Here is a 13,667-nt window from a genome sequence, read left to right on the forward strand (position 1 = left end):
GGAATGATGCTGAAGCTGAAACTCCAGTACTTTGGCCACCTCATGTGAAGAGTTGACTCATTGGAAAAGACTGTGATGCTGGGAGGGATTGGGGGCAGGAGGAGAAGGGGACGACAGAGGAGGAGAAGGGGACGACAGAGGATGAGATGGCTGGATGGCATCGCTGACTCAATGGACGTGAGTCTGAGTGAACTCCCAGAGTTGGTGATGGACAGGGAGGCCTGGTGTGCTGCGATTCATGGGGTCGCAAAGAGTCGGACACGACTGAGTGACCAAACTGAACTGAACTGAACTGAACTGAAAGATCAAAAAGTGAAAAGGGAAGTCACTCAGTCGTGTCCGACTCTTTGCGACCCCATGGATGGTAGCCTACAATGCTCCGCGGTCCATGGGATTTTCCAGGCAAGAATACTGGAGCGGGCTGCCATTTCCTTCTCCAGGGGATCTTCCCAACCCAGGGATCGAACCCAGGTCACCTGCATTGCAGACAGACGCTTTACCGTCTGAGGTGCTAGGGAAGCCCAAAGATCAAAAAGCATCCTGTAAATACTTACAGGAAAATAAAGAATTATGATTCATTTAAACTTTTAATGTTTCTTAGATCAAGCAGCTTGTTTTTTAGTTCTGACTTATCTGAGAATAGCAGTAACAGATGAATAGGACTTTTAATTTATAACTAGGAAGGGTGGAGAGGAAAACTGTTCACAAACGTATTTTTAACCTGTCTGAAGGTATTTCTGGAATACAATTCATTTGAAAATTGGAAGCTACATGTATTTAGCTTCTCATCTATTTAGCTTCTCATCTGCTGACATTTCTAAACATGCTAATTTTTCCATGTTACAAAGATATCAATAAAGTCAACTTTTAATTTATAGTATTTAAGAAATAAAAATATTATGCTATATTTAACCAATCAACCTGCCTTTCAGAAAAACTGGGAGGAAAATTAATTCCAGTTTATAACTTCCATGAGTTAAAATACTAAGTTAGAAAATAATTTTGAATACTGAATCACTCATGACCTCTACATAACTTACAAAAATGTCCTCAATTGAGCAATCTCTTCCATAGATGGCTTAGAGCATAATTTTTAAAATTCTACAAATTTACTATTATAAGAAAACTAGGTTTCAGGCTAGATATAATAATTATAGTAGTAATCATTATTGAGAGCCTGTTATATACCAAGCATCAGTACTAAAAGTAGCCATACCAAGCATCAGTATTAAAAGTAGCCAAAGGGGCTATATTTTAAAATATTCATAAAATCAAACCGTTCTGAACCTTATTTAACACTAGGGTAAGAAAACATGATCATTTCTTCCTTAATATCCAACACAAATGCTTGAAATACCATGGATTGAACACTATACTCGTCTAAAGGTGCTATGTAAGCTACAGTCTAACAAAGAACAATATAAACTCCCAGAGTTTGAGCTTTAAACCATTATTTGGGCATCAAAAATAATTGTTTGTTGCTCTGTTTCCTGATGTTGTGTAAATCCAGGCCATCATCAATCTAAAGACAATGCAATGGCCTGACATCACAATCTCATTTATCTTCATCTGTCCTTCACATTCTGTCATTCTTAATGTAAAATGGCCTCTAAAGGACGCAACTTCTCTTCACTCATCTAAAAGCTGAAAGAGGAGGGTAAGTGGGTAAAAGGTCTATGGTAGCTTCAGTATACCACTGAAGACTCCAAGCAATCACTTCACTCAGCCTAGAGAGCTACACTGCAGCTAATGTGCTTAACATGTAAACATGACATAGCAGGAAGCAGGATAATGTGATTCTTGAGGTATGTGTCTCACTTCCCTTGCTGAATCCTCAGGAAACTCCAGCTTTAGTTTCCCCAGGCTATATGAAACTGAAATATTGTCCAAAAAAGATACTAAAAATGCACACTATATGGGACATAGAATGATATCAATTTCACTTCTCTGACAGTCCAAGAATTCTTTCCATTCCAATATACTAACTTAAGGTCATCATGATACAGAGGTTGTTAGTCAACAGGCAACAGGACTGTAAAGTATGCAAGCTAATTTACATGGCCAAAAACCTTAATTAAATGTACCCAAGTTAGATTAACTGCATCATATCTTTCATATTAGAACAATCCTTTTTCTTTCCAGATTTACATCAAAAAAAAAAATCTCTACCTTTCAACATCAGCACAGGAAATTTACTTTAAATTCTCCTGTCGCCTATTCTCTTCCTACTACTGTTTTTCCCAGACAAGACAGGTGGTGAAAACTACGTCTATTCATTTCATAACAGGAAGTTGTTCTTTGTTAAATCATCTCTTAAGACTGTTTTGTTTCTAACAACACATTCAGGGCACATTTTGAACACCATGTTCTAATCACACATGTGCTAAAATCTTTTTCCCCCAATAGTACTATTAAACAATACACAAATAATATAATAGTTCATAAAAAATCTAGAAAATACACCTTTGATATAGCTTATATCATCTGAGTAATAACAGAAGTACAGTTAATAAAAAATTCATACTAAATATGAATATGGAATTCCAGCTGAAATAGAAAATGTTTAAAACATTTTTACAAAAATCATTGATTATTTAAAGTACTATCTTTTGCACAACTACAGAACATATGCAGAACATTTAGACCATGGTTCAATGTACTAAATTCAGAGTTGTACTTGAAAGCACAGCATGTATCATTTGATGATCTTGAAGCCATTGTTTTATTACAAAATATTTTTTCCATTTACCAATTTTGCCTTGCTGCCAGTCATAATTATATAATTTCATCTATTACAAATAGATACTACAGATTTTGAAAAATTTGAGTAGTAAAGGCCTTTAGATCCCTCTGACCTAGAAAATTAAGTTTCAGCATAGAATTACAAACACTCTTAATATCTTAATTTAAATGTGTTCATTTAAGATTAGTTTGGTAAAAAAGTTGTATTTCTAAATTTTAAAAAGTTAATCAAAGTATATACATATGTGTGTGTATGTGATGCACGCATACACACAAACAAGCATACGTGTAAGTACACATATATATGTGTTTGTATATGTTTGCACTTCTCTGATGCATCTAGAAGCAAAGGTTAGTCAAAACGCATTACCAGTGTGTAATAATACTGGTACTTAAAACACACATTTTCAATAATTAGGTGATTTTAGAACCAAGATGTTAAGTTAATATTTTATAAAAGATCAAAAACATGACAAGAATTCTGGCAAGTTATTTCCCAAACTTTAATTTCTCAAAGTCTGTGATACTGAAGATTGCCACTTATGAGTTGCCATAAGTGGCATCTGTGAGCATCTGTGTCCAAAGGCAAATATTATTAGCAAGCAATAAACACATTAAAAACAATGCAAAAAGAAATGTATAAAAGAACCACTTCCCTCCCTTCAATCTCCCACCTTTGGAGACAAGTTCTGCCCAAAGTGGTTAAGCATTTTCTTCAAGAGAGCAAAGATATCCACAGACAAAAGTATCCCTAAAAGAATGGAAGTCATCTACCATTACCTCTGGGTATTGGTATTTAACGTATTCTAAGATGAAGGAGAATAAAGGTCCAAAACCTTAGAGTGACACAAAATAACTTATAATCTCTAGGTTTATCTTAAAAACTTCTTTAGGTCTTTTCTACCAGGTGGAGGTAAAAACTAGGATAAATTTCACCTTAATGAAAAACACAAGAGGTTGAGGTTCAATGTAGGTCTTATAGAGCAAAAAGTTAGCAAAACAGATGATGTCAACAATTTCATTGTATTAAACAACAGGCTTACTGTTACACTTATAAAGAACATGAAAAAATGTATCCTTTAAATAAAGGAGTTTAAATTCATTTATCCATTTCTACTTTAAGAGAGATTATATGTATAATTGAAGAAAGATAGATCTGGACAAGGCAAAGCACAGGAATACTCCATCTGAAGAAGACAGACTCCACAGAAAAGAATATTTCAAAGGAGCAGGTTTGTACCCAATCAAATGAATGGCAAAAATAAGTTGGTCTCAGTGAAGGTTAGAAGTTATTCTTAGTGCCCAGAAGAGAACTCACATAGGGGCTGGAGAAGAAGCTGAAGAGTACTGTGGCAGGAAGAATTCTAGCTCAGTCAAGATGCTATTGTGAAGGGCTTTCCAAATGTAAAACGGTCCTGAACCAGCTGACTGGAAGGTGAAGAGATTTTCCTTGATGGACCTAACTTGATCATGTACAACTTAAAAAGACACTAACTAGGCTTTTTCTAGCAACAGAAATTTAAAGCATAAGATGGATAAAATATGATGGAGATTCTCCATTGCTATCTTGGGACAATGGAAGGGGCCATGCAAGTTTCAAGGGGCTGAGAGTGGTTCCTAGGTGACAGCTAGAAAGGAAATTTAGTTCTTAGGTCTACAATCACAAGAATTGAATTCAGCCACAATTAGCTGAGGAATACCAACTAAGGACAAGAACATAGTTGGCCAACAACTTGTTGAGTTCCTGAGCAGACAATCCCATCATGCCATGCCCAGATTTTGACTTACCTAGAGAAACAGTAATAAATATTGTGTGAAGCTGTTAAATTTGAGGTAACTTGTTACACAGTAAGACAAACTTAATACATGCACTAATCAAGCTCAAACATATAGCTTGATTTAGAAGAACCCAAGAAGTTTACAGTAAGCCCCAAATCCTACTTCAAGAAATGTGTCTAACATCAATGACACACAACACTAAAATACCAAAGAGGGCCATTAGATTAGCTACTACAGGGAAAGAAATCTAAGAAGATTTCAAGCTCATTAGCCATAGCAACTAGGAGACAAAGATCATAAAATACAATATGTATTTACCAGGAAAAAGATGATTCTTCTAGATTCACTGAAACCAAAAGGTGGGATTAGGTCATCTTTAAGGTCTCTTTTAGCACTTTCTATAATTCTTGTTAAGATATAGTCCTATCTTTTTTTTTTTTTTTTTAAACTTTACAATATCGTATTGGTTCTGCCATAACATACATGAGAGACGCCTGGGTACAAACCCAGATCCTACAGATGTTCATAACTCAACCAGCTTCTTATAAAACACTTAATCAGGAAGAGAACAATTTAATTTATTAAGGTTCAAAGCTTTCTCATCTGCATTCAACCAAGGGACTTCATAACACAGCAAAATATCAAATTGAATGAAAGCAAGGCTTTCTTCCCATATAAAACCTACCTTCGTATTTTCAAAAAGATTATTTTTTTTTTAAATCCCATATTTAAAACTGAAAGTCAGTATATATGTGCACAAGGAGGAAAAAGTTTATAAGGTCATGTACATGAGGCAATAACATTAACAAAAGCTGAGAAACTGGTTGATGCCCTGGGAGTAAATTTTTACTCTCAATTTAGATCTTTGTTAAAAAATTATACATTAAGTATAAATTAGGCTCTTAAAATTTAAGTGAACTCGTTTGTTAAAACATGACTTGGGGGAAAAATAGTGGTAGCAATCAGTTCAGTTCAGTTCAGTCGCTCAGTCATTTCCGACTGTGACCCCATGAACCACGGCACACCAGGCCTCCTTGTCCATCACCAACTCCTGGAGTTCACCCAGACTTATGTCCATTGAGTTGGTGATGCCATGTTGTGCCCTTCTCCTCCTGCCCTCAATCTTTCCCAGCATCAGGGTCTTTTCAAATGAGTCAGCTCTTCGCATCAGCTAGATAGTATTAATTTTGCACCTATATAGCTTAATTTAATGGTATAATCTAAGTAACTTCTTAAGACAAATAAAACGCATTATCATTTTGATTCTATTTACTCTGAGAACAATTGCTAGGTCAGGACTTCTAGAAAACTGCTGAAAATAACTTGAGTCTAACTAGTTAGTGAGTATCTAGAATTTTATCCTAATATGAATGAAAATATTAAAAAAAAACTTCTCAAATCAGATGAAACACAAAACGAATTTCAGAACTTCAATACCATAGGGAACTATATTGAGAGTTTAATGCAACAATGAGGGAGGAGAAACTCAAGGGTTAATAAAATAATTTCATTAATACCAAACCATAAGCAATAAAAACATAAACAAAACTTTTTCTCTGTTCTCTTCATTTCCTTTAGTTTAAGATCTTTCAGTATCCTCTAAATGACAAACTGATTAAAAAGTAGTTTGACAGAAAAAAAAACAAAAAAAGAACCCAATATAATCAAATGATCCAGTTCTTGATTATACAATGCCCACACTGCCTTCTTTCCTTACCTTGTCTATCCTATCTGGACGATTGGTAGCTGCCAAAACTGTCACATTCTTTAACTGTTCAATGCCATCCATTTCCGTCAAGAGCTGAGCCAAGACACGATCAGCTACATTCCCAGCACCTGAAGAACTGATTTTTAAAAACACAGTTTTAAAAACCTATTTACCTGTCCCCAAACACTCTACTATTTTAAAAAGACTGTATATTCTGTACCAAGAAACATTACGTCTTTTTCAAATTATAAAATGCATGCTTCAGAATTCATTACTTGTTGAATTATCATATTCAAGAACTAACTAGATTGAAATAATTTCTTTTCCTCCATCATCAACCATGATTATTTTCTCCCTAAGAATGAAATGCTAAAAAGCATCAAATATAAAAGATCTGGAAAGTAAGATATAAGATTATTTTTAAAGGTTCATCAAATACATAATTACTTAATTGATATTTACATTTTACATGGCAATTAAACTGACAAGAATTGGGAATAAACAAATGAGTAAGATACAGATTCATTCTCAAATGAAGTTCAGAGCTTACATGAGACAGAAAACTCCTTACAAACATATAACAAATGGGGTATTTTTGACCTATCTTGATATTTTCATAAATATTAAGAGTATATTTAAACTTATCAGCAAATAAGGAGTCACCACAATACACTTATCTGGAGAGGCAGGCAAAAAAAAAGCATTTTATTTTGTTGCTTTTGTTCATGTCCTAGGTCAATTACAAAGCTACTCCTGGAGAAACTATACTTTAATCTCATTTCCTTTGATCACAAAAAAATGACTGAATATCTATTCTTAAGAAGTAAACCCAACAGGTTTTAATAGTGAAAAAAATCCTGATATTACACAATCAAAGTCTCAAAATAGTAATTCTCATTAGCACTAGCTGGAATTTACTAAAACTTGTTCAGAATTGAGAAATACACAATAAACATCTGGGTGGGCAATTATAGAGTGACACAACACTGTAAATGTATTAAATGTATAAACTCAATCAGATGCAGTTCAGAGTGGGAGAGGAGGGGAAGAGGGAAAGAGGGTAGAAAACCACACCCCATACTCTTGTCTTAGCATGACAAGTACATCTTAATGTTCATACAATCATCACATAATACATTTAGTAATAAAGTAATCAGGATCTCTAAACAGAAGAATTTAGATCTCAGCATGCATTACAAGTTCCAAAACCTGACACACAGGAGAACAGCCTCTAATTCACACTAATCAAACACATGAGGCTGTTATATAAATCATTACTATCAATTAAATTAAATGGTCGGTTCTTCCAGGTTATTATATAAATTACACTGTCAATTTATTAAATGGTCTTTCCCAATGCCAAAAAACTTTGCGAGCAAGCAAGGAGAATCAGAGAAGCCAGTGAGATTTGTTTTAGTTAGCACTAATTCTTGCAAGTAAACAACTGGCAGGTGTATGAATTTGCTGACCTGATTCTACTTAAGAATAAACTTAGAACATTTTGAATAAATGGATTACTTATCCTTCCAAAAATGCTCCATGATAAAACTTATCCAAATGTTAGATAGGAACATTGCTAGCAAAAGCTCTAGGGCTTCTGCATGATGACTACAAGCATATAAATATTTAAGAATGCCAATTGATTACATCTGAGGCCTATAATTATATCTACTTTGCTAATAATTAGTTGTGGTACTACACTACAAGGTGCTATGGAAGGTCACAGGATCAGGTCTTGGGAGAGTCAAGGTGAGCTGTCCAGAGGAAATGGTTTCTAACCTACAACCTAAAAAAAAAATGAGTGGGGACTAGACAGTCAAAAAATAGAGGGAAGAGAGAGAACACTGAAAATGGAAACCACTTCAGAATAGTACAGCATAGACGGAGGAGCTTGGTAGGCCGCAGTCCATGGGGTCGCCAAGAGTCAGACATGACTGAGCCACTTCACTTTCACTTTTCCTTTCATGCATTGGAGAAGGAAATGGCAACCCACTCCAGTGTTCTTGCGTGGAGAATCCCAGGGACGGGGGAGCCTGGTGGGCTGCAGTCTATGGGGTCGCACAGAGTCGGACACGACTGAAGTGACTTAGCAGCAGCAGCAGCAGCAGCAGCATTAATGTAAAAATGCAAAAGATCAGCAGAGAAAGATAAACCCAGGGTGTGTGACAAAGGCTTATTATCCAAATTACAGAGCTTGGATTTTAACCTGAAGTGGATAGGAAGTTTCAAGTAGAGACATGAAAAGATCAGATTTATAATTCTGAGGACCACAGTGGCTACAATATAGAAAACCAGTTACAACTGGCAGTGAAAGTGAAAGTCGCTCAGTGGTATCTGACTCTTTGCGACCCCATGGACTATATAATATATACATATATATTATATAGTCCATGGAATTCTCTAGGCCAGAACACTGGAGTGGGTAGCCTATCCCTTCTCCAGTGGATCTTCCCGACCTGGGAATCAAACCGGGGTCTCCTGCATTGCAGGCAGATTCTTTACCAACTGAGCTATCATGGTAGCCCCATCTGGGCAGTACTAGTCTGTTTTCCAGTCCAGTATAAAGTAAGAATCTTATAAATCTTAACTCCCTCCTAACAAGTAAAAAGCTCTAGAAATTGAAAAATTAACAATTCTTTTTAGATCCCTCAGAAATGTGAGACTCGAGCACCCTAATCTGTTCAGGCTGCTATAACAAAATACCACAGACCAGGTGGTTTATAAACAATAGAACTGCATTTATCACACTCTGGAGGCTGGTAAGTCCAAGATCAAGAAGCCAGCATGGTCAGGTGAGAACTCTTCCTCTGACTGGTAACTGACACCTTCTCACTGTGTGCTCACTTACTACTACACTACTAAAGGCGTACTTGCCACAGTTCCTTTTACCCAGTAAACCTTGTCTATCAAGAAAAAAACTATAAAGCAGAATAAAAGGCTAATATAGCTGGAAGAAACTGAGTTAGCATCAGAACCAGAGAATCAGCGAGAATGCCAGAATTATCAGACCAGTAATTTTTTTAAAACTATGACTAATATGCTAAGGGCTCTAGTGGACAAAGTAGACGACATGCAAGAAAAGGGCAACACAGGCAGAGAAATGGAAATTCTAAGGCTCAAAGAGAAATGCTGAGATTTAACACTGTAACAGAAAAAAAAAGAATTCCCTTTTTGGGTTCATTGGTAGATTACACAGGGCTGAGGAAATAATCTCTGTTTAAGTGAACAGAAACATTCAAAATGGAAAAGCAAAGAGAAAACGGGACTAAAGAAAACAGTGAAAAAAAAAATCAGAAAAGAATATCCAACAACTGTGGACAACAAAATATGTAATATATGTGTATCTAAAATAGAAGATAGAGTAGAACATATTTGAAGCCATAATGACTGAGAATTTCCCCAAATTAATGTCTGACACCAAAATCCAAGATCAAGGAATATCAAAAATCAATAATGCCTTGAATATTCCAGCTGACCATTACAGGATATCTATGCTGTCATATTATGGTCAATATTCAGTTTGAACCTAATAGTAAATAAATTACTTTAGATTAACAACATACCCTATAAAAGCAGACAGATATATATTAATATAATGAGTTACCTTCCCCAGCTGTCTGAGAGCTGTGTAAGCTGCATGTGCTCTGAATAACTGCAGCTTTGTATAAACTGTTAACACAAAGAATGACATAAAAGTATGTATTTTTTCATTTTGCCATGATTTCCCAGTAAAAATTCCAAGCTAACATAGGTATTACATTACATTTGTATAGTTTTGCTCATTACAGTTCTATAGTTTTGACTCAATTTACCCTCTACAAAAAGCAATTTTTTGAAGGGAATTTTTCACAATCTTGGCCCTCCCTATGCTGCTGTTATAAACATAATCCAACAAAAGGAAAATAAGGAAAATTAACACATGTAAGTTCAAACATTTTTCTGACAACAAGCTAAAAACTGAAGCAGAAAAAATGCTTATAAACGTGTCATTTTCTTAAGTGCCATAGATCTAGAAACGGTGACAAGGAAAACTAAAATTTTACAGTGATTATAATAAATGATTATACAATATAAAGTTTTACAAATCACTCCAGTAAAATCTTCACTGATCAGTACTTATTCAGAGGATTGCTTTGAATTTGGAAAAGAGCTAAGATATGATACTCAGTGAATCTTCCCTCGTAGCTCAGTCGGTAAAAAATCTGCCTGCAATGTAGGAGACCCAGGTTTGAAATCTGGGTTGGGAAGATCTCCTGGAGAAGAAAATGGCAGCCCACCCTAGTATTCTTGCCTGTAGAATCCCATGGACAGAGGAGGCTGGCAGGCTACAGTCCATGAAGTTGCAAGAGTTGGACACGACTTAACAACTAAACCACGATGATACTCAGTAAGCTTGGGTTCAATTGCCAGCTTGACCACTTTTCTTTTTGTGTAATCTTGTGTAAGAGATACTTCTCTGAGCCTCAGTTGTCTCAATCAAACATGGAAAGACCCATGCTGCTGCTAAGTTGCTTCAGTCATGTCCGACTCTGTGCGACCCCATAGACGGCAGCCCACCAGGCTTCCCCGTCCCTGGGATTCTCCAGGCAAGAACACTGGAGTGGGTTGCCATTTCCTTCTCCAGTGCATGAAAGTGAAAAGTGAAAGTGAAGTTGCTCAGTTGTGTCCGACTCTTCGCGACCCCATGTACTGCAGCCTACTAGGCTCCTCCGTCCATGGGATTTTCTAGGCAAAAGCACTGGAGTGGGGTGCCATTGCCTTCTCCATAAAGACCCATAGCACTCTCAAAATTAAATAAAATGTTTAAAAGATATAGCATAATAATTAGTGCAAAGAAAAGATCAATAGATAATTATAATAATAATTCTTATAACTATTATCACCACTGTACCTTGGTTGCTGGCAATGTGTATAACCTTTTACAAGTTATTTTAACCAATTAAACTGAAAAAGGAATGTGTGGCACATAAATGTTACTGAAATAAAACATGAACATGATGTATGAATAAAGATTTTCAGAAGTTAAAACAGGTCAGCAAATACATATTGTCAGTTTCCTACTTAGCTTTACTTAAAACATGATAGAAAGTATTGAACTTCCTTAAACTTTTCCATGAAAACCACCAACATAATGCTAAGGTAAAACTCAACTGCTCTTCGGCCTTTTGGCTAAGATTAAGATAAAAACTACTCCTCTTAAGCCCTTCATAACGATGCCCAAAACAGTGAGCCTAATAAATAAACTACTCAGAAATACTTTGTTTATACAAGATGTATTAGAAGGAAATTACTAGACACTGGTAATGAGACTTCTTTACATTTTAATCTTAACTATATACTAGCTGTTCAAATGCAGTGAGAGTTTGTCTCCTCAAAGTCCTCAAGGCACAATATGTTTTGAATAGCAAAAATTTCCAGATAAGAAGATCTTTGTACTGCTCAGATATTTTTATAATTTAAAAGTGACTTTTTTAAAAATGGCAAACCTTCTAAAATGGAAAAAACCAATATACTGTAAGACTGCTCAGATGTAGAACTGCTTGGCTCAAGAAACTGAATGAAAAGAAAATCTCCACATCCTTGGTTTCTTAGATCTATATCAAAAGACGTTCTCGTCATCTGTTACTTCTATCCTCTTTTTTTTTTTTTTAATTTTACTTTATTTTTTAACTTAACAATAATGTATTGGTTTTGTCATACATCAAAATGAATCCGCCATAGGTATACACGTGTTTTTGAGTCTTCTAAATGAACCTTTTTTTGCGGGGTGGGGAGTGGAAGGGTGTAGGGGGTAGGTGGATACTGATTCAGGATCTTCATTTATAATGCTCTAAGTGTGATTACAGACACACAGGATTTGGAACCCAATGACTTGAATGCATGAGAAAAGACTCAATTTGATTCCCCTACACTAAGTGTGACTGAATGGCCTTCTGGCAGAGGGTAACATGGTGATCTCTCTACAAAATTAATTAGTATACCAAGGACGTCCATAGTCTTTCAAAATGTTTTCTCACTGTAGTTAAGTATCTATGTTGCTATCCTCTGTTAGATTTGAATACTGTTGCTATCAGCTACATTGAAAAGAACATTTATCATTTCTGTACCCTGAGCACAACTAACAAAGTTTTCTGAGTCCAGACTCACTTTTAGAGTTACTGTGTACAAAAACTATCGAATTTTTTGAGAAAAACATATCAGTCAGCTTTTCGTTAATTCTTTTTGGAGCTCTTTGACAAGTGAATGTATTCCATAGCTTACAAATAATTCTTTATAATAAAGATGATGATGCTTCTATGAAAATAATGCAAGTGACAAAACTCCAAAAGACTGTCTTGGTGTTTAATTTTAAAGTAAAATTAGTTCATAAATGACCCTAACACATGGTGAAATCAGATTCTGCTAACAACCAGCTGATTGAACCTAAACTCTAGTTTCTGTAAGTCTACATTTCCTATTCAAAAATTAAATGTCTGGGTGCTTCTCTGTTAGACACTGTCTTGGACACCTGAGGTAAGAGGATAAAGATGTTACTGTTCCCTTGAGGGTGTCATAATTATTGGCATATATGAATAAGGGAATTAAATTAGATAGTATACAGGTCCTTCTAGTTTCAAAATTCTGTCAGTCTCTGTTGGTAACATAGAACACCTAAGTTATTTAATTCATTCATTTCAATAAAAATATTAGCAATTCAGAAAGGTATTGATACCTCTAGTAGAATGCCTCTAAACAGAAAGATATAATACTGGTCCAATTTGTTATCTGTAGAGAAACTGGGAGCTATAATTAATGCTGAAGATGAGGTGAAGGGAATTCTTTGGATTCTCATTTCCCATGCTGCCTTTGCCCTTTATTTCCACAGACATTGAGAACTAGCTGGAGAATAGCATAGTGAAAATGTTTTATGGACTGAGAAATATTCTTGGCTGACTTTCAAAGCTGCTGTAGGAAACAAAATCCATAAAACTGACATCCTAGGAAATCAAAACCAACTCCAAGTTTAAGAATAAATGTGTAATCACTAACATAATGAAATGATTTTAAAGCTTTATTATCTGCTAGAGATAAAGGCAACACAACAATGGAAAAAAATGTTCAGCTACAGAAAGTACTAAAATTAGACTTTTCCAAGAGATTAATTTTCTTTTCCCTTCAGGAGTCAAGCCCCTTTCCCAAATTACCCCCCTTCAAAAGTCACAGTGCCATGTACTGAAGAGACTTTATGACATCTTAAAACAGGTCAGGAAACTACAGCCACAGTCTAAATCTGGCCAGCCAACTGTTTTTTATTTGATTACATATTCTCTGTAGCTCCTTTTGCATAGTAGCAAAAGAGATGAATAGCTCCAATAGAAACTGTATGGCCAAAAAAAGCAAAATATATGTACAAACTAGCCTGTTTCAGAAAACATTGCTAACCCTCATCTTCAAGAAA

The 13,667-nt window shown here is 35.5% G+C and overlaps 1 protein-coding gene across 23 annotated transcripts in view; it reads right to left on the bottom strand.

Moving 5' to 3' along the window:
- The window catches only part of AFG2A (AFG2 AAA ATPase homolog A), a 335,445-nt gene that overhangs the window by 217,071 nt on the left and 104,707 nt on the right, over positions 1–13,667 (bottom strand). For 19 of the 23 annotated variants that reach the window (XM_055550547.1, XM_055550549.1, XM_055550550.1 and 16 more), the window contains exon 14: positions 6,239–6,365. In XM_055550547.1, coding sequence (XP_055406522.1) covers positions 6,239–6,365 — 127 coding nt within the window. Of the gene's footprint in view, positions 1–4,959; positions 5,723–6,238; positions 6,366–9,833; positions 9,899–13,667 lie in introns of those variants that run through there. The other 4 variants (XR_008703573.1, XR_008703574.1, XR_008703575.1 and 1 more) reach the window with 2 other exon arrangements.

The sequence above is a fragment of the Bubalus kerabau genome, chromosome 16 (assembly GCF_029407905.1).
Source record: "Bubalus kerabau isolate K-KA32 ecotype Philippines breed swamp buffalo chromosome 16, PCC_UOA_SB_1v2, whole genome shotgun sequence".
Lineage (NCBI taxonomy): Eukaryota > Metazoa > Chordata > Mammalia > Artiodactyla > Bovidae > Bubalus > Bubalus kerabau.